Source organism: Girardinichthys multiradiatus, chromosome 9, assembly GCF_021462225.1.
Source record: "Girardinichthys multiradiatus isolate DD_20200921_A chromosome 9, DD_fGirMul_XY1, whole genome shotgun sequence".
NCBI lineage: Eukaryota > Metazoa > Chordata > Actinopteri > Cyprinodontiformes > Goodeidae > Girardinichthys > Girardinichthys multiradiatus.
In genome coordinates this window covers 44,709,320-44,731,244 of record NC_061802.1, presented here as the reverse complement: position 1 = coordinate 44,731,244, position 21,925 = coordinate 44,709,320, and the positions used below count along the sequence as shown (strand labels likewise).

The 21,925-nt window shown below is 41.7% G+C and overlaps 1 protein-coding gene across 1 annotated transcript in view; it reads left to right on the top strand.

Moving 5' to 3' along the window:
• LOC124873382 (inactive N-acetylated-alpha-linked acidic dipeptidase-like protein 2) overlaps positions 1–21,925 on the top strand; it is a 677,436-nt gene that overhangs the window by 623,182 nt on the left and 32,329 nt on the right. Inside the window, exon 16 of the mRNA XM_047373999.1 lies at positions 21,037–21,235. Within this exon, the coding sequence (XP_047229955.1) occupies positions 21,037–21,235 (199 nt within the window). The remainder of the gene's footprint in view (positions 1–21,036; positions 21,236–21,925) is intronic.

Here is a 21,925-nt window from a genome sequence, read left to right as displayed (position 1 = left end):
ATCTTCACATTTTTCCCACCAATGAGTCACATTGTGTTCCAAACCTGCTGTGGCACTGTGATGTCAAGACGTCATGAAGTGCTGCTGATTAATATCTTAGAGGACAGTGCTCTTCCTTTGCAATGGAATTTACAGTAAAACCTGAATTAATCCTGGGGTTTTCTGGAATCATCTCAGTTCTCAATGAAGCAGCTTGTCGTTTTTGCAGCCAACAGATGTCTTTAGGTTTATTTGTTTTGTCAATCTTTCACATGGAAGTTGTTTAGAATCACTGATGTATGAACAAATTATTGGATAAATAGATCAAAGCAACTGAAACCTGGATGTTCAAACTTCAGATTACTAATTAAAATTTCCCCAGCTACTTAACAGGATACCAATAGATATTTCCCACAAAACTGTACTGGAAGTAAGTGACTCTGGAAATGTGCCATGTTGATAGTACGCCAGATTATAGTGTTATATAGGGAAAGCATTATGAGCGGCATTACAGCTGCCTTCATTTGTTATTTGTTTGTTTGTTTCGTGAGCTGGAGAGTGTTACAGAGACACTTTAATAATTGTTTCCTTAAAGAGGTAGGAAGCAAAGATACCTGTAATTGATTTGAGCCATACAAGGACCAGCAGTCAGCTATATTTGCATTGTGAATTATTTAATTCACAAAAAAGTGCCTATACTATAGAGAAACTGCAGTCCTGGAAGTCTTTGGGCACTAATCGTTTTTTGAAGCACATGTGGCGCAACAAGAAGAAATGTGTACATGTACACTTGCACATCTACATTTTGTAGTTACTTATGTTTCATACTTAGTGCACATGCAAATTGTGATACCTTTTCTTTGTGTGAGATTGACAGCATTTTATGTTTGTTATGACATAGAAATAAATTATACTGAATACATTTATAGGCTTTTTACTGAACTACATCAAGTTATATGCTGATACCTTGATCCTGCTTTCAGGACTGGCACATTGTTGAATACAACTTTGTGAGTTGTGAGTACTTCAGTCATAAGATAGAAACAGTTTCTAGACATTCAGCAAAGAAATGCACTGATCCCTAAGGCTCTGGTAGTTGAAGGTATTATTCAAATAAACAGACCAGAAGGTAACACATTTAAGTCCTTATTTTCCAAACACAAACAGCATGATAAGCTACCGTATTTTCCGCACTATAAGGCGCACCGGATTATAAGGCGCACCTTCAATGAATGGCCTATTTTAGAACTTTTTTCATATATAGGGCGCACCGGATTATAAGGCGCATAGAATAGAAGCTACTGCAGTCAAACGTTTGACTGGGGTTGCGTTATGCATCCACTAGATGGAGCTGTGCTAAAGAGAATGTTAACAAAACAGTCAGATAAGTCAGTCAGTCAAACTTTATTAATACACTACAAACTAGCGTTCTGATAACTCCATTCACTCTCATGGTAAGGTCTCCTCTACATAGAATTCTATTGAATAGAGCCAACCGCACCTTAGGAATGCATTGGAGTCTATGAAGTTGAAGTTGAAATCAAACGTTAGTTAAAACGTGAAAGGGAACTTTTCCCTGATTCAGTAAACACGTAAAAGAAACAGTTTGATGCACTAAATCAAACGTTAGTATTGTTAAATTAAAGGTTTTTAAGTTCGCCTTATAGTGCGGAAAATACGGTACATTAAATGTACAACAACAGTTGTAAACTGTATGTCACAAATTGGCCTGTACAACAGCAAATTTCATAACTTTGTGGTATTCCTCCAAATAAACAGTTGCATGGGTCAAGTACAGTATAACATCAGTTGAATGCAACAAAATGATTTCTGGTTCATGCATATTGTAAAGGTCCAGTAAAGGTTTGGCTGTGTTGTACTTTTCCTTTGTGTGACACCGGTCCTTTACCCATCCATATCTGTTGTGAGAAGGAAGAGTGTACAGTACTGTGCAAACATTTTAGGCAGGCGTGAAACAAATGCTGTAAACAAAGAATGCTTTCAGAAATATAAATTATGATTGTTTATTTTTATCAATTTACAAAATCCCAAGTGAGCGAACCCAAACATACAGCCAAAGTCATTAAGAATTATCTCCAGTGTAACGCCCACGTGGGAAACGACAGTGACACCTGGAGAGGCGTGATCGGGAGGAATGGCCTCCCCAATCTGAATCCGAGTGGTGTTTTGTTATTGGACTTCTGTGCTAGTCACGGATTGTCCATAATGAACACCATGTTCAAACATAAGGGTGTCCATCAGTGCACTTGGCACCAGGACACCCTATGCAGGAGGTCAATGATCGACTTTGTTGTCGTATCATCAGACCTTCGGCCGCATGTTTTGGACACTCGGGTGCAGAGAGGGGTTGAGCTGTCCACTGATCACCACCTGGTGATGAGTTGGATCCGCTGGAGGAGGAGAAAGCCGGACAGACTTGGCAGGCCCAAGCGCATAGTGAGAGTCTGGGAACGCCTGGCGGAGCCCTCGGCCAGGGATGTATTTAACTCCCACCTCTGAGAGAGCTTTGACCAGATTCTGGCGGATGTTGGAGACATAGAGTCCGAGTGGACCATGTTCTTCGCATCTATTGTCAATCCTGCTGCCTGTAGCTGCAGCTGTCAGGCCTGCGATGCCTGTCGCAGCGGCAATCCCAGAACCCGGTGGTGGACACTGGCAGTAAGGGATGCTGTCAAGTTGAAGAAGGAGTCCTATCGGCTGTGGTTGGCTTGTGGGACTCCTGAGGCAGCTGACGGGTACCGTGAGGCCAAGCGTGCTGCGGCCGGGCTGTGGCAGGGGAAAAAACCTGGTTCTGGGAGGAGTTCGGTGAGGCCATGGAGAAGGACTACCGGTTGGCCTCGAAGCGATTCTGGCAAACCGTCCGCCGCCTCAGGTGGGGGAAGCAGTGCTTCGCCAACACAGTGGGAGTGGGAGGCTGCTGACCTCAGCTGGAGACATTATCGGGCGGTGGAAGGAGTACTTCGAGGATCTCCTCAATCCTGCCATCACGCATTCCCTGGTGGAAACAGAGGCTGGGGACTCGGGGTTGGACTCTTTCATCACCCAGGCTGAAGTCACCGAGGTGGTTAAAAAGCTCCGCGGTGGCAAGGCTTCGGGGGTGGATGAGATACGCCCTGAGTACCTCAAATCTCTGAATGTTGTGGGGCTGTCATGGTTGACACGCCTCTTCAACATTGCGTGGCGGTCGGGGACAGTGCCTCTGGACTGGCAGACTGGTGTGGGGTCCCCCTTCATAAGAAGAAGAAGAGGTGTCTGGGGAGAGGGACATCTGGGTGTCTCTGCTGAGTCTGCTGCCCCCGCGACCCGGTCCCAGATAAGCGGAAGATGACGAGTACGAGTACAAGTTCAGTGTAAAGAAGAACAAGAATTACAGGAAGTGATGGTATGACCCCCACAGAGCCCTGATCCCAACATCATGAAGTGTGTCTGGGATTACATGAAGAGACAGAAGGATGTGAGAAAGTCTACATCCCCAGAAGATCTGTGGTTAGTTCTCAAAGATGTCTGGAACAACCTACCAGCTGAATTCCTTCAAAAACTGTGTGCAAGTGTACTTAAAAGAATTGATGCTGGTTTGAAGGCAAAGGCTGGTCACACCAAATACTGAATTCATTTAGATTTATCTTTTGTTCATTCACTGCATTTTGTTGATTGATAAAAATAAATGATTGACATTTATATTTTAGAAACATTCTTTGTTTACTGCATTGTTTCACACCTGCCTAAAATGTTTGCACAGTGCTATATAGAGATATAATGAATAGAGTGACAGAAATAATGCAGATATTAAAGCACAATAACAATAAATGGAGAAAAAATATGTCAAATAATGCACTAGACCATCATGACTAAGTGATCAGCATATATTTTTGGTATTTTATTAATTCTAATGTAATATAATTTGTCAATTCAATAATAATCATTACTATCGCAGAACAGCAACATTTTCCTATCTGTTGTTCATCAAATTACCATTACAACATAATTTGATTACAGATACATAATGTCTCCGTTTGTGGTCAGTTTCTGAGGGAGTTGCAGTGTCATTCAGCTTCAAGGTAGGGGCCCAATCTTGGTTGGATCTGTCACACAAGTCTGCAGGTGTGCCTACAAAGTACATATGTTACTGCAACCAGTTCAATACACTATTGACTGACCGACAGCTTCATAGACCGGTTTTTGAAACATTTGAAAATGACCTTACTACTAATAAGGTAATCAGAGCAAATCTGTGCCATATTGGATGTCTTGTGTTTCCTCTGAATATTAGCCAGTCACACTCGTCGATGCTTCGTTGCAAAGCTTGCTCACCCTTACTTCTTCTGATTCTCGGTACGTAATGAAAACTTCTCTTTATTGTTGCATCGCCTTTGTTTTTACACCCTTGAACCCACCATCATGGTTATCCTACATGCAACCAATGAAGTGTAAAGCTGCTTCTGTACTACCACAATGGCGGCTGACCACCTGGATGTAGGACATGTAGGACATGTGATGTCATGTGGGAACGTTCTATACAGCATGATGTTCCCACCAACATATTTCAATAAGGGAAGCTGTTTTCAGAGTGGTTTACAGTGTTAGCTTCCCACCATACATGGCATTTTGCATGTGGGACACAAAACTTAATTATTTTCTCATCGAAGACAAGCACATTATTCCATGTTTTCTTTGTCCCCTACATGACTTAAGGCAAAATAATAAAATAGACTTCTTTTGGCTTTTTTTTTTAAACTAGGCTTTATTCACTCTTCCATAAATGCCAGAATTATTAAGCCCATGATTAACATATTCTCCCACCTGAGCTGTGGACCTCTGCAGCTCCTTCAGAGTTACCATTTTCCTCTTGGCTGCTTCTCAGATCAATGCTCTAGTTGCCTGACCTGGTAGTTTACTTTTGCAGCTATACTCTAACCATATTGTGTGCAAACTTCAACGCAACTGCATTACTAGTCTGTTTGCTGGTTTCCCTGTCCTTGTGATTCTGTTTCTTCAATAATGTTCTGTATTAAAACCTATTTTTACAGAATAGTTGTATTTTTCTGCGACTCAGAGATACACACATTTACGCTGCTTACTAATTAGGTGACTGGATTATATTTAGGTTTCTTGGAGCAAGGGGCTACATGCATATGAACACCACACTTTTCAGATTTTTATTTGTAAAAGATTTGTAAACCATATTTCATTTTTGTTCCAATTCAGTTATGTAATACCTTGTGTCAGCCTATCACATAAAATCTTTGTGACATATATTGAAATCTGTAGTTCCTGCATTACAAAACGTGAAAAAGTTCATGGGGTGTAAATGATTTGGTAAAGCATTGTAGGAGAAGTGTAGTCAGTGCTGTCGTTACCCATCACCTTATTGTCCACAACTGTGGTCAGACTTTGGGTTTAGTTACTGCATCACAACAAAACATCCATCCTTGTGCATAAAATGAAGACTCATTCAGCAGCTACCCTTTTGTTTTTGAATATTTCATTATGCCACCTGCATCCATCTTCAGTGATTGATGGGAAGGAATGCAAAATAGTTTAGAAATGAGAAACTATAAATGAGTATCAGTAGCTGACAGTGATGAGGTTGGTAAAGTTCTTTGCCAAAAAGATGAAAGGCACAAAGGTTCCATCCTGACGAGCTGTAATGTGTTTTTCTCCTGAAAATTAGTAGTATGAAGTTGTTTTCTTCTTCTTCTTCTTTACAGTCTTATTTTAAAGTAGAATTGATAAATTGTCACCTCTATTTCACTTAACTGAAGAGTGAGTCACTTGTGATTCCAGAAAGGGATTGTGAATTGCTGGTATAATAAAATAACTCTAATAATACTGACAAATTAGAAGTTGTGAAGTGGCAACAGTGTTTTTTAATTTTTAGTATGCTGTTCAGGCTGACTTTGTTTGTTAAAAGAACCCTTTTATTATAATTGAATTTTGTCCAAGCGTCTATTTGACCATAAACTATTGTCTCGACAATGACTTCAACAGTTTCATTGCCTTAACTGAATCAACGAGTTAGGATACCATTCAAAATGTATAAAACTAAGCTTAGAATAATAAAATAAAGAAAATATTTAAAGTTATAGAGACTAACCATATAGAATTGTATCAAGACTTCTGTATGAAAGGGTTGTGGGGGCATTAATAGAGTGCTGCACAACAGTTTGAGATACTGATGAGGTCACCCAGAAGAACATTACGTTAGATTATAGCTGCTGCAGGTTTTAAGAGCTATTAAATCATGGGGTGGACTAGTTAAAAAAAACCACAGCAAGGTCAATGTGGAGTCATCCTTTTGAGGTTGAAATTCCAGTTGAAGTTCCAGATGTGGTGGAGACCAAGGTAATTTTCTCATAATTATCAATATACCTTCCTGCCATGTACAGTACAGACCAAAAGTTTGGACACACCTTCTCATTCAGAGTTTTCTTTATTTTCATGACTATAAATATTGTAGCTTCACACTGAAGGCATCAAAACTATGAATTAACACATGTGGAATTATATACTGAACAAAAAAGTGTGAAACAACTGAAAATATGTCTTATATTCTAGGTTCTTCAAAGTAGCCACCTTTTGATTTGATTACTGCTCCGCACACTCTTGGCATTTTGTTGATGAGCTTCAAGAGGTTGTCACCTGAAATGGTTTTCACTTCACAGGTGTGCCCTGTCAGGTTTAATAAGTGGGATTTCAAGACTTATAAATGGGGTTGGGACCATCAGTTGTGTTGTGCAGGAGGTGGATACAGTACACAGCTGATAGTCCTACTGAATAGACTGTCAGAATTTGTATTATGGCAAGAAAAAAGCTGCTAAGTAAAGAAAACAACGAGTGGCCATCATTACTTTAAGAAATAAAGGTCAGTCAGTCCGAACAATTGGGAAAACTTTGAAAGTGTCCCCAAGTGCAGTCGCAAAAACCATCAAGCGCTACAAAGAAACTGGCTCACATGAGGACCACCCCAGGAAAGGAAGACCAAGAGTCACCTCTGCTGCGGACGATAAGTTAATCCGAGTCACCAGCCTCAGAAATCGCAGGTTAACAGCAGCTCAGATTAGAGAACAGGTCAATGCCACACAGAGTTCTAGCAGCAGACACATCTCTAGAACAACTGTTAAGAGGAGACTGTGTGAATCAGGCCTTCATGGTAAAATAGCTGCTAGGAAACCACTGCTGAGGACAGGCAACAAGCAGAAGAGACTTGTTTGGGCTAAAGAACACAAGGAATGGACATTAGACCAGTGGATATCTGTGCTTTGGTCTGATGAGTCCAAGTTTGAGATATTTGGTTCCAACCACCGTGTCTTTGTGTGGCGCAGAAGAGGTGAACAGATGGACTCTACATGCCTGGTTCCCACCGTGAAGCATGGAGGAGGAGGTGTGATGGTGTGGGGGTGCTTTTTTGGTGACACTGTTGGGGATTTATTCAAAATTGAAGGCATACTGAACCAGCATGGCTACCACAGCATCTTGCAGCAGCAAGCTATTCCATCCGGTTTGCATTTAGTTGGACCATCATTTATTTTTCAACAGGACAATGACCCCAAACACCCCTCCAGGCTGTGTAAGGGCTATTTGACCAAGAAGGAGACTGATGGGGTGCTGCGCCAGATGACCTGGCCTCCACAGTCACCAGACCTGAACCCAATCGAGATGGTTTGGGGTGAGCTGGACCGCAGAGTCAAGGCAAAAGGGCCAACAAGTGCTAAGCATCTCTGGGAACTCCTTCAAGACTGTTGGAAAACCATTTCAGGTGACTACCTCTTGAAGCTCATCAACAGAATGCCAAGTGTGTGTGGAGCAGTAATCGAAGCAAAAGGTGGCTACTTTGAAGAACCTAGAATATAAGACATATTTTCAGTTGTTTCACACTTTTTTGTTCAGTATATAATTCCACATGTGCTAATTCATAGTTTTGATGCCTTCAGTGTGAAGCTACAATATTCATAGTCATGAAAATAAAGAAAACTCTTTGAATGAGAAGGTGTGTCCAAAATCTTGGTCTGTGCTGTATGTTGGCATTTTGAAAAACGTGTCTTCCATGTGCTTACCCTTAAGACTTACTTCTGCCTTCTTCTCTGTTTGTTTTGTTTTGATCAACAGACCATCTGGGAATAACGTTCTCTGTTCTGAGTGTTCCCATGTGTCAAATAATTGTTAGCTGACCTGATTAGGAGGTAGGTCAGGCTGCCATCAGTTAGAGCAACTCCAGGTATTCACTATGTGGAGGTGAGTGAATCATTATCACTACAGGCATAGTCTCTGTATAGCATAAAATGAGGTTAAGCATAGATATTAATGGGTTAGTGAAACATTTGCTCAACATTTGAAGAAATTCCATCACAGAGGAAGATTCAATTGTGTCTACTACTTTATCAGATGTTTTGGAAAGTAAATCTGCAGTGGTAATACCACTGCAGATTTGCAGTAGTGTGATGGGGAATTAGGCTGTGGGTATTATCTGACAAACCGTCAGCAGCTCCTAATCTCAAAAACAATGTTTCTGTTCTCATCTGTCCTTAAAATGTTGTTCCATATCTTTTTGGGCCAGTCACTGAGCGCCTTGTAACCTCTAACATCTTCAGCTCACATCAGTCTTTCAGCATTGGGACTCTGCAGGGCTTTCTTGATGAAAGCTTGGCTTCACATAGCTGTTTTTATTGTTATACCACTCTTCTTTGTTTGTTTTTTGATTCAATGGGTGACTCTTTGACATTTTGGCTAATCCTTAATCCACTGGAATGGTAGTTTTACCTTTTCCACCCTGTCTTTTTGTTTTGGTTTAAATTTAAAAGCATCTAGGATCATTTTAGCTGAGCTGCAAAATTTATTCACTTCTTTAAACCCTTTCTTCTCTCTAGTCAACTGTTCTTTTAAGTAAGCTTTTCTTGGGAACACTGTCTTAGATGTCTCTTTTTACTCTGATTCCCAGAGAGGAGTACACTATAACCAATGTGAACAACATTTAATTACTACTTGAAATGAATGAATGACCTCATTGATCAAACTCCACACTGCTATTATCATGAATATCCCTCTTTCAATTAATGATTTAGTTACAAAGACTCAGCAGCCTGCATTTCATGACTGTTGGGTCTGTTGGTTTTCTATTACTTTAATTATTTTCTTTATGTAGTACCAAAAACAGTACCTGATCTGGTTTGTGATATTGGACTGCTATTGTTCTTAACACAACTGTATGTAGTCAACTGAATTGTTTTTCCTGGTATTACTCCATGTCTCTGCCTATCATAATGTATGTTTTGACCTTCACTTTGATTTCCTTGTCACACCTGTAAAGCCATGACTGTAACAGCTTCTGAGGAATGTTACTATAGTTCCTGCTTTAGTATTGAAAACACACATGGAAGCAATATGCCTGCACTTATTCTAGCACAAAATGGTACAGTATTTAAAGAATTTTAAAGGATCACTGCCCAGATGACAAGTTCTTCATGAGCTGAATTCTTTTTCCCACAAATTGCCAAATACGCAAATTCATCAGTGGCTTGTTCTGGATGCTGCACTCATCTGCATAAATGGACAAAGCCCTTTTTCCTTACTCTCTGTAAGTGCATCACAATTGTTTTACTTCCACCTTGGCAGATGACTGGTTGCTGAGCTGCTTGCAAAGTTTGCAGTTCACAAGAAGATTTGTAAATAGGAGCTGGGGACTGAAAAGGACATCTGTGTAGGAGTTGTGTTCCTAAATTAGTTCTCACATAGAGATGCAGAAATGAGCAGATAAATGGTTCTGAACAGTTAACAGGAAACACCTTAAACGACTTACTTCCTCGTGTTTTTTCTAGACAGAAAACCTCTGATGTTGTATCGTTAATTTGTTCAGACTCTCTAAAGATTACTGCCTGAAAACATCCCAATAGAGATGGGTGTCAAACAGTGGGAAATAAAACTAAAATATTTTATTCTAAACAGAATCTGTTCTTGTTCAATGATGTGTCTTTTATCATAGACGTTTTTCCCTCCACTGACTGTGATAAAGCTGCTGCTACACACTAGCTCCCCTAACATAAAAAACAGAAATGTTTGGCCACATCGAGTAAAACAAGATAACTGGTGAACAAATACAGGAATTAGTCCAAAACACAAAGAAAGGGAAAGTTGATGATGACTGTATTTGTCACAAAGGGAATGATGGTCATGGAGGAGCTATTTGCAGGCAGAAAGGAAGCAGAGTTTAAATAAAAAAAACAAATAAAAAAAAACAAGATAATACATTTTGGGCAGAATAACACTGTGGCAACCAGAGCAGGATTGATCAGTATAGAGACGATGAACCAGCAGTGACTAAAGAACCAAAGAGGAATATATACAGAGGAGAACTGATGAGTGGAAGCAGCCGAGAGTGTAACCAGAGGACAGAGACAGAGGGAGTCAAAGTGAATGAATGGCACAAAAGGAACTAAATACAGACCAGAAACTAGTGAGCAGTACACAAACAGAACCCAACTAGACATAAGACTCAAAACCAAGAATAGACTGGGAAACTCAGAAAGAGTAAGAAAAGAGGAAGCAAAGAGCACACAGAACAGGAAGGGCCAGATGTCATAATGTAGCGTTTCTTTAAACTCTGAGGAGATCACAACCACAGATTCAAGACAGCGTTTTAACAGATTTATTTTGTGAAGAAAAAGGAACAAGGCGAGACAGGGACCCAGGCAATGACACCAGGAGAATGGTTCTTCTCTGGAAGGGAAGGTGACAAGTTTATGGATATCCCAGGAGAATTTCAAGGTGTTTTCTTTTAGAAGGGTTTGTTCAGAAACTTACAGCCAGAGCGGTTGTGGTTTAGCTGGGGAGGTAAGTCTCTCCTCTGAGATGGAGGTTGGCAGGATGAGTGTGGTAGGCGGCAGTTTCCTTTCTTTCCTTTAGCTCTCAAGTGATGACTCAGTTTAAGCGTTCCCATATAGGAGGGTGGACAGACAGGTAAGGTTCTATAAAAAACCTTACCCAAGCCAGGGCCGGAAGCTGAGAAGGCAGGGAGACTCACGGTGGGAGAAGCGGAACAAAACCTTGAAGCTGGCTCAGAAAACAGATTACAGGACTAGGAGCCTTAAAAACCCATCAGGCAAGGTCCGGGGAAAAAGACAAGAGAATATTCCGATTAGTTTCGGAAAAAATGTATGCACAAGCACTGCACATCACGGTCAGTACCACAAAAATGTAGCAACGGGCTGACGTCTCCCTCCTGGTCTCAGCTCCTTAAGAAGGCCAGTGATTAGGCCCTGATCAGCAGCACCTGCCAGGACACGCTCTAGAGCAGAGGGTGGAAAGAAACACACACACACATACACTGCGCACCAACACAAAGCCCTGACATTACCTCCCCCTCAACGGGCACCTCCTGGCGGCCTACTGGTGGAAGGAGCAGACAACCTCTCAAAATCCGTGATGAGAGAGGGGTCCAAAATGAAACTGCGAGGGACCCAAAGATGAGCTTCAGGACCGTACCCCTCCCAGTCCACCAAATACTGGACACCACAACCCCTGCGCCGGGAGTCAACAATGCGGCAGACAGTAAAGGCAGGGTGGCCATCAATGTCCCAGGCAGGTGGAGGGGATCTGGAAGGAAGTCACAAAGGACTAGACACAACTGGTTTTATCTGGGACACATGGAATATGGGGTGGACACGATAATGGGATGGTAACCACAAACGGACGGTGGTGGGACTGATGATGGAGTCAACCTTGAAGGGACCCCAAAAATCTGGGAGCCAACTTCTTGGAATAAGCCTTCAAGGGAACATTTTGAGAAGACAACCAGACCTCCTGTCCCGGGGAATAAGTGGGGGCAAGTCTTCTCTTCTTATCGGCATACTTCTTGTTTTGAGCAGCAGTGTGTTGGAGGCAGATTTTGGTTTGGTCCCAGATTCTTCTACAGGACAACACGTGACTACGGATAGATGGAAGAATGGGGTCATGTTAGGTATTATTTAATCAACTCAGAGGTAAGGAACGACACAGAGTCAGTTTTACTTGCAGCAAGGGTAGCTGTGCAATACAAACTACAAAGTATTAGCCCCCTCTCTCTTTATTTATACATGCTTGGTCACACACAGTTCAAACAACATTCATGGTGGGTGTGTGTGGGTGTGTGTGTGTGTGGTCAGAAAGGTTAGGGTTCATTTGTCTTGATTATAAACAAACAGAGGAAGTGGGAAGTGGGGACCTGGTGAATAGCCTCCAGATGCTGCTAATAAAAGCATAAAAGAATAAAAGCATAACTCATTCTTGTCCCCATCTCCCTTCCTGTAAGGAGGGAAAAGCACTTAGAGCAGACATGAGTGATAAACAATACAAAGGTTTTAAAACCCTAACAGTCCCCCTGTTTTATCACGAATAACTCATGAGTAAATACAAATAAAAGAAAACAAAATGCAATAAAAAAATTAAAAGAATTAAAACAAGCCTTGTTCATATCATCATTGCACTTTTTCTCATTTCACTTAAACAGCAACTTCTTTCGATTTTCTGCCATAAGGTCATTTTATGAAGTACAAGTATGAATACACTCAGGCATTGAAGATATATTCATTTACAACATGTCATCATAGTCATCTGCTTTTTGGGTCCAGTGTTCATCTTGTCCATCTCTTCTCGTGTGATGTTACATCCTGTGGATCCTGCCTTAAACAGAGAAAGAGCCCTGCTACCAGGATTAAGCTCAGGCTTATCAGTCCTGTCCACACGTTACGAAGAGCCATGCTAAGTTGGGCACAGGTCAGTTGTTTTCTTCGCCGGTTTGAGATGTTGGGCCAAATGGGTTTCCAACCCCTTTGTACTCGGTCTTTCCCCTGTTACCCACGTCGGTTTGTTTGGCTCCTGTAACGGTGATATTAGCTTACAGTGGCTCTTGTGGATCCAGGATGGTCTCTCTGCGATTTTCAGAGCTGTCGGTGTGGTCAGGAGAACACGGTATGGCCTTTTTAACTGAAACCCCTTTAGAGCACAGTTCTATTATATTATTTACAAAATGAGTCCCATTATCTGATCTTATGATTTGTGGGATACCATATGTAGGGAAGAAAAGTGTCACTAAACTCTTCGCCACTGTGAGCGCATCACAGTGTTTGGCAGGGTACATCTGAACCCACTTTGAAAATGCATCTATAACCACTAAACAATATTTCTTTCCCCCTGACCATGATAACTCTATGAAATCCATGTGTATCGTGTGAAAGGGATGAATTGCTGCTGGGAACTGGCCTCTTTTGGGTCTCATGTTCCCCTGTGGATTATGTTTGCAGCAGATAATACATAATCTACAAAAGTTTTTTGCATAGTCAGAAAAATTTATGGTATGGAAATGTAGATTTACTAAGTGTACCATCCCCCCGCTCGAAACCCCGTGTGTCGCATTGGCCGCCGTCTTGTATAAATTCTTTGATAATATTGGCTTATTTTCCAAATGATAAATGTCATCTTTCTTTATGGCCCCTCTATTCAGCCAAGATTTAACTTCTGCAACTGGTGCAGATTGTTGTGAATCTTTCAGCACATCTGTATCTATAAATAGGAGATCTGACATTTTCAAAGTGAGGGGAAGTCTCGAAGCTATTTTAGCAGAAATATCAGCAAAGGTGTTTCCCTTTGTTTCCATGGCTTCATCAGATTGATGCGCTTTACATTTACAAAGTGCTATCTTTGCAGGTAGCTGGATAGCTAACAGCAGTCGTTTTAACAGATTAAAATGTGTCAATTCTGTTCCAGATGATGTTTTGAACCCTCTATTCTCCTATATTTTGGCAAAATGGTGAACAGAACCGAATACATATTGGTTGTCTGTATAAATGGTTAGGATTTTTGCTTCATATAATTCACAAGCTCTGATAACAACATACAGCTCTGCAGTCTGTGCTGAACATGTATGGGGCAGGGCCTGTGATTCTATAATTTTAATTTCAGTGGTTACTGCATAACCAACTCTGTTTTTTCCATATTCATCTTTTGATGCTGATCCATCTACAAAGATTATTTGTGAGTTTTTCAGAGGTGTCTGAGAGATATCTTGCCTAGGTTTTGTATCTTCCTCTACCTTTGTTTTACAAGAATGTGGTTTCCCATCTTCTGCTGTTGGAATTAGCGTGCTAGGGTTCAGTGGACCACATCTTTGCAGAGTTATATTTGGTTGTGAGAGTAGCAATGAGGTCAACGTAATATGCCTTGCATGAGTCAAGAAAGGAAGTGAAGTTTGCAGCAATATAAGTGACACTGAATGAGGAACTTTCAGTGTGAGCGGGTGGCACAGCACACTTTCAGCTGTCTGCTTCACAACGTCTGCCGCTGCTGTACAGCTCTGCAAACAATTTGGAAATCCGCATGCCACAGAGTCCAGTTTTTTAGAATAAAATGCTGAAGGTCTGTTTTTGGAGCCAAATGGTTGGGTTAATACAGCTTTCATATAACCCTTACATGCATCTACACAAAGTGTGAAAGGCTGGCTATAATCCGGCAGAGCTAAGGTGACTGTTGTTTGAAGCAGATTCTTTAGCTCTGTGAATGCTACTTCTCCTTCCTTAGTCCATGTGATTTTGTCTTTTAATGTCATGTCTTTGCCGTAGATCATAGATTGCAAGGGTTGTACAATGGCTGCATAGTCTGGTAGCCATTCTCTGCAAAAATTACACAGTCCCAGAAAGGACATCATTTGTTGTTTAGTTCGGGGTTTTGGGGCTTCTTGTATGGCTGTTTTTCTACTACTTAGGAGGGAACGGCCATGCTGTGATAGCATATGTCCCAAATAAATCACTTTCTCCTTGCAAAACTGCAGTTTATCCCTAGAGGCTTTGTGCCCTGTCTGGTAGAGATGTTTCAGAACTGTTATGGTAGCTTCCTCACAGTGTTGTTGAGTGTCTGAAGCTATGAGAATATCATCTACATACAACAGGACTTGGCTATGTTCAGGCACCTCACAGGTGCTCATAGAGTTTCTTAAGGCTTGTGTATATACATGTGGACTTTCACTGAAGCCTTGTGGTAGTCTAGTGTAGGTGTATTTATTCCCTTTAAACTGAAAGCCAAATAAATGCTGACTCTTCATGCAGTGGTACTGTAAAGAAAGCATTGCTAAGATCTACCACTGAGAAATATTTTTTATCTGGAGTTAATCAATGCAGTAATGTATGTGGATTCGAGACGTTTGGAGCCATATGTTCCACAATTTTATTTATTGGTCTAAGATCCTGGACCATCCTCCACTTTCCTGTGCTGGCTTTCTGCACTGGAAAGATAGGTGTGTTGCATGTAGCATCAGGTGCTTCCCTTAATATTCCTGATTTCAGCATGTCCTGTATTACTGGCTTAATACCCTCTTCAGCTTCTGGCTTCAAGGGATACTGGCGAACTACTGGCCGTTCTTCAGATATTAATTTAACCTTATATGGTGGAAACCCCTTTATAAGTCCTACATCAGTCGATGATTGGGACCACAGTTCAGGTGGGACAGCAGCTAAGGCAGGGTGCCTGTTGCTCTCTTTACTTTCAGCTAGACCCTGTATTTGTCACTTTGCCTCATCCAAATGTGTCTTTGGATGGACTTTGACTATCCACCCTAGAGTGAGTTTCCAGATTCCTGTGTTAGGATCTACTTTCCAGTCAGAGCTTGTTAATGCCTCATATCTCCCTCTTTCAGCACGCTGTATAAAGCTTTCTAATTCTTTCCACTGACCCCCCACAGGTTTAGTTAATGACAGATGAGGTGTACTGCCTTTAAACTGTTGAAGCTGTCTTCCTGACAGTATGATTGAGGTGGAGGATTTTCCTGTTTTGGGGTCAACATACAGATGCTGTATGGTAACAGTCTGATTATTTTCTCTGTGAAAAACAGTATCATACTGATAATCTGGCCCTGCAGTATTTTTATATCTCACGGTTACATGGAGCTCAGTATCTGGCATGTACTGTGCCTCCTGGCAAGTTTGTTTTTCTCTGGTTCTCCTCAGTAGTTCTCGAGGTGTTGGTGTGGGGCCTAGATCGAGGGACCAGTAATAATGCGGCTGTGAGAGTTCATTTAGGACTAGGGCCCCTTCTTCCACTACAGCTTTCATACCTGTTTCTGTTGATACTATATTTATATGCAACTTTTGCATAAGATCTTTTCCCAACAGGTTTACTGGGCATTTTTGACTTATCAGAACGGGGGCCTGACAAGTAAGTTTTGTCTCAGGTTCTGTCCCAAAAACTTAGAAGAATGGCCCCATTGTAATACTCTGGATCTAACAGTCTCAGGAACAAAGCGGCGGCCAGGCGGGCCTCCACCTGGGTCAGGTTCAACCAGTTGTGCATAGTGGATAAGGTCTTCAAGTTGCCAAAACAACGCTCCCATTACACAGGATGGAGGAATGATGGGCTCAGATTTGGCCTCTTCCTCAGAGGCAGAGAACTGTCTGGACAAAGCATCATGTTTTAAATTCTTAGAACCCGGGCGGTAGGTGATAGAAAAGTTGAACCGAGAAAAGAATAGTGACCAACGTGACTGACGGGGGTTAAGGCGTTTGGCTTTCTGGATGTAGGCCAGGTTCTTGTGGTCTGTCCAGATAACAATGGTTTACGAAGTTCCCTCTAACCAATATCTCCATTCCTCAAGCGACATTTTAATGGCGAGTAGTTCTCTGTCTCCAACAACATAATTTCGCTCAGCGGGGGAGAACCGCTTAGAGAAAAAAGCACATGGGTGCCACTTGCCATCTGTCGGGGAGCGTTGAGAGAGGACAGCTCCAACTCCAGTGTCAGATGCATCAGCCTCCAGAATAAACTGTTCCTTGAGGTTGGGATGGGTAAGGACTGGAGCTGATGCAAAATGCTGCTTGAGGGTAGCAAAAGCCTTATCAGCCTGAGGAGACCATAAAAAGGGTTATTTAATGGATGTCACGGCAGTAAGAGGAGAAGCAATTCGGCTGAAATCCTGGACAAAACATCTATAAAAATTGGCGAAGCCTAGGAAACGTTGAAGCTGTTTACAACTTGTGGGGGTCGGCCATTCTTGAACTGCAGAAATTTTACTGGGGTCTGGCTTCACCTGTCCACCCTCAAAACTATATCTAAGAAAGGTTACAATGGGGACATGAAATTCACATTTCTCGGCTTTAATGAACAGACTGTTCTCTAAAAGTCTCTGCAGCACTGACCGGACATGATTGTGGTGATCCCTTGGGTCCTTTGAAACAATGAGTATGTCATCCAGATAAACAAAAACGAAGACGTTCAGGAAATCCCTCAAGATGTCATTTATAAGAGCCTGGAAGACAGCTGGTTTGTTAAACCAAAAGCCATAACTAAGTACTCATAATGTCCAATAGGAGTCTTAAAAGCAGTTTTCCACTCGTCCCCCTCCTGAATCTGAACAAGATGATAGACGTTTCGCAGATTAAGCTTGGTGAAGATAGTTGCTCCTTGAACTGCTTCAAAAGCTGAGGAGAGAAGGGGAAGAGAGTACTTGTTCTTGATGGTTATTTCATTTAGGCTGCGATAATCGATGCAGGGCCTTAGAGACCCGTCCTTTTTAGACACAAAAAAAAACCCAGTTCCTAAGGGAGAGGAGGTGGGGCGGATAATGCCTGTCTTAAGGGAATCATGTATTTCTCCATTGCCTCATGCTCAGCTTCAGCTAACCAAACCCAAAACAGGCGGCCTGAAGTGAGAGGATCACCAGGAAGAAGGTCGATAGAGCAATCGGGACGATGTGGAGGAAGTGGGCAGAGCCTTTACTGAATACACGCTGGAGGTCATGATACTCTTTAAGTACATTAGAAAGATCCGGTTCTGAAGGCAGGACGGAAAGAGAAGAGAAGCAGATGGCCGAAAGAAGGCAGGAGGGATGACAGTTTTGGCTCCAAGCTTCAATACGGGAATGGGACCAGTTTATATGGGTGGCCCAGAACTATATGCAGCTCTTTAGTGGGAAAAACAAAAAATGAGATAGTCTCGTGATGGTTCCCTGAAGTGATTAATTCGAGGGTCTCAGTCTGATGAGTGATGGACTGAAGGGCTTGGCCATCTAGAGCATTGACTTGAATAGGTTGATTTAGTTCAAAAACGGGGAGATTGAATTCATGAACCAACTCTGGACCAATTAGATTCTGTTCAAATCCCGAATCAATCAAAACCCTTAAAAGAATCTGAACTTGTGATGCAATTAAAGAAGCAGGGAGAGTTAATCGTGAGAAGTGATTGCTATGAATAGCGCCCGCCAGCACTCCCTGTCTTACTGGCGGGCCTGATCTTTTGGGCAAACAGGGCACTGAAAAAGAAAATGACCGGGGCCTCCACAATACAGACAAAGACCTGAACTGCGGAGTCTCTGTTTCTCCTCCAAAGAGAGACTAGTTCTGCCTATCTGCATGGGTTTGGGCTGCTGGTTGTTTACATTAGGAGGCTTGTCGAAAACTGATGATGTTATGCGACTGACTAGGGTGTCTGGGATATGGACTACTAAACTTCTTTATTTGATTTCTTTCTCTTCTCCGATTATCAATTAAAATGGATAGTTCGATCAATTCTTCTAGAGAGCTCGTCTCAACATGTTAGTTCATCCTTTAGGCTTACATTTAATGAATTTAGGAAAGCGCTTCTTAGGGCCGGAGAATTCCATTTTGACTCAGCCGTAAGTGTGCGGAACTCAATGGCCATGTCAGCTACCGACCTTGCGCCCTGTATAAGAGCCAAAAGTTTTTTAGCTAACTCCTCATTACTTATCTTGGGGGTGAAAGTTAAGTTAAATAAATCCAAACACTCCTGAAAAGAATAATACTGAATGGAAACTTCATCAATAAGAGTCTCCACCCATTGTAGTGCCCTGTCCCTGAGTAACCCGACTACATAAGATATTTTACTGGCGTCGTCAGGAAAAGAGCATGGGGATCGGTTGAAAACAAGTGTGCATTGAAGAAGAAACCCTCTACTTTTACTCAAATCTCCAGAAAAAGGCTCAGGAGGTGGTGGGAGAATTTCCCGGCTTACCGCTCGTGACTGGACCGGAGTGGGCGGTGCCGGAGCTGGAGGAAGAGCAGAGGGAGCACTGTTAGCAGAGAGCGAGGAAAACACTGCTTGAAGCTGTTGAGCCATGAGATTTACTGTCTGTTGAATATTGGTTTGCTGTTGGGACAATGACTGTAGTGTAGCCTGATGCTGCCCTAAAAAAATGCCCTGATGGGAAACAGCTGCCCGTAGTTATGCTTCAGAGTTCTCTAGGTCAGCCCGTTCTGTCATAATGTAGCGTTTCTTTAAACTCTGAGGAGAACACAACCACAGATTCAGGACAGCGTTTTAACAGATTTATTTTGTGAAGAAAAAGGAACAAGGCGAGACAGGGACCCAGGCAATGACACCAGGAGAATGGTTCTTCTCTGGAAGGGAAGGTGACAAGTTTATGGATATCCCAGGAGAATTTCAAGGTGTTTTCTTTTAGAAGGGTATGTTCAGAAACTTATAGCCAGAGCGGTTGTGGTTTAGCTGGAGAGGTAAGTCTCTCCTCTGAGATGGAGGTTGGCAGGATGAGTGTGGTAGGCAGCAGTTTCCTTTCTTTCCATTAGCTCTCAAGTGATGACTCAGTTTAAGCGTTCCCACATAGGAGGGTTTACAGGCAGGTGACAACAGAAGTAAGGTTCTATAAAAAACCTTACCCAAGCCAGGGCCAGAAGCTGAGAAGGCAGGGAGACTCACGGTGGGAGATGAGGAACGAAACCTTGAAGCTGGCTCAGAAAACAGATCACAGGACTAGGAGCCTTAAAAACCCATCAGGCAAGGTCTGGGGAAAAAGACAAGAGAATATTCTAATTAGTTTCAGAAAAGAATTATGCACAAGCCCTGCACATCACGGTCAGTACCACAAAAATGTAGCAGGGCTCCTTAAAAAGGCCAGTGATTAGGCCCTGATCAGCAGCACCTGCCAGGAAACGCTCTAGAGCAAAGGGTGGAAAGAAACACACTCACACATACACTGCGCACCAACACAGAGCCCTGACACCAGACTATCCTAAATTAAACATGAAGCTACTAATAAGAAACCACACAAAACTCTAAATGCTTAACTACCCAAACATGATTAACAAAGTCAAACACATGACAGTATTCTCCTGCCATCACCTCCCAAACACTGCAGCTGCAGTGAGTTACAAGGAGTCAACTTTGTTTGTCCTGCAGGGATCCAAGTCTGCCTCACACAGCATACCATTAATGAATCCCTTTGTTTTTAACACCTTTGATTTTCCAAATAGAAATCTGCAAAAGGAATTGACATCTGAAGGGTTTGATCTCCTGGCAAATGTGGAGTTTTATCAGCAGAATGACAAATCTCAATTACAATCAGACACAGTCAGCAGCTTCAGGACGTATCATTTTGCATAGTAAAATGTTCAGTTGAACAAACAGCCATAAGCTAAAGTCTAACAGTCAAACAGTCTTAAGCAAAGTGTACAAGTTTACAATCTGGTAAAATAGTGTTTGCACTACTATCTAATGTGTTTTATTTAAATTATCTTTATGAGAGTGAAACCCACTCTGTCAGAAGTCAACTAAGCCTAGATGTTAGCTTTAATCCTGCGTCCACCCACAAACTCACGTCAATCAAACTACTGTCTGCTACACGTAAGGTACTGACTTCTAATAACTATCCCACAGAACCCCAGCTGACACACTCCAAACATCCCCATTGCAATCAGTATCTTATTTTGCCTTTTTACTGCACGTGCAGTTCCTCAGAGAAGTATTAATACTGTTAAGTGTTTTTAAAGTATCATGGCTTCCCACACTTAACAAAGGAATTACTTGACAACACTCAGCCACACCCCAAATCAGATCGCCACAACACATACCCTTTGGACTTTTACAAGAACAAACTTCAATGTGATTTATTAAGATATGATTTATTAAGATATTTCAGGATACAGACGCACCAAGTAGAGCATTAGTTTCAAAATGCTATACAAATCAAAAATATAAAAATCTATAATATAAATATCTCAAAACCAAAATGAGGTATTTCACCTTCTGTTTTTATCTCTTTTTATTGCATAGGTAAGAATGCAGTATCGGCATCCCTGCTGTCCTCAGCCTCCTCTCTCAGAGACCATGCAGCATTCTTCCAGTCCGAAGCAATGCGTCCAGCAAACGATCCCAAGGAGCGTGACCCCTCCCACGTACGGATGCTGAATGATGTACTTCGTGATCTGGAGAAGAGCTTCATCATCCCACAGACACCAGCTGGAGTGTACAGGTAGAAGAAGAGTTGCACACTGGGATTGTGGGCAGTAGAAGCTTGTCAGTTTCTGTTAACTATTCAGCAGTTTATGCCCAACCCTTGGATACACAGTCTGTTTTTACATTTGTGAAGATGGATTAAATATTAAACACTCACGGTATTAGTATAAAGATAGAGACAGGATAATGTGAGATCTGAAATTTGCCTTCAGTAGAGTTTATTTTGCTCCACTTTTCTTCTTGTGTAAAATATAACATGTTGTGCACTAGTTAATTATTCATTATAGCTCAAAATATCCCTAGAGGATTAAAATGATTAGTTATAAATGCCTCTAAATATGTTTTAAACAAACTTGTAATTAATTTCTTCTCCACAAGTTTTCCTTTGCCCCTTTGGTTCATTAACTTTGGATTTCTGTTATGGAAGAGTCACTCACACACAGCAGCAAAGCAGTTGGACTTTAAACACATTTGCTTCTAGTTGCTTTTCTTCCTGCCAGCCTTTAGGAACAAACTGGACAGTGTAGAGAAAAGAACTGAAATTCTGAGAAACAATTTCTCATAGTTAAAGTTGTCATGGTGGAAAGAATAAACTAAAATCCTTCAAAACCTGTCATGCGATATTGGCCAATATCTATAAGAAATGTTCGAGACTATGCTTACTCTGTGTACATTTGCTATCTGCTCATGAGATGTCTGACACGTA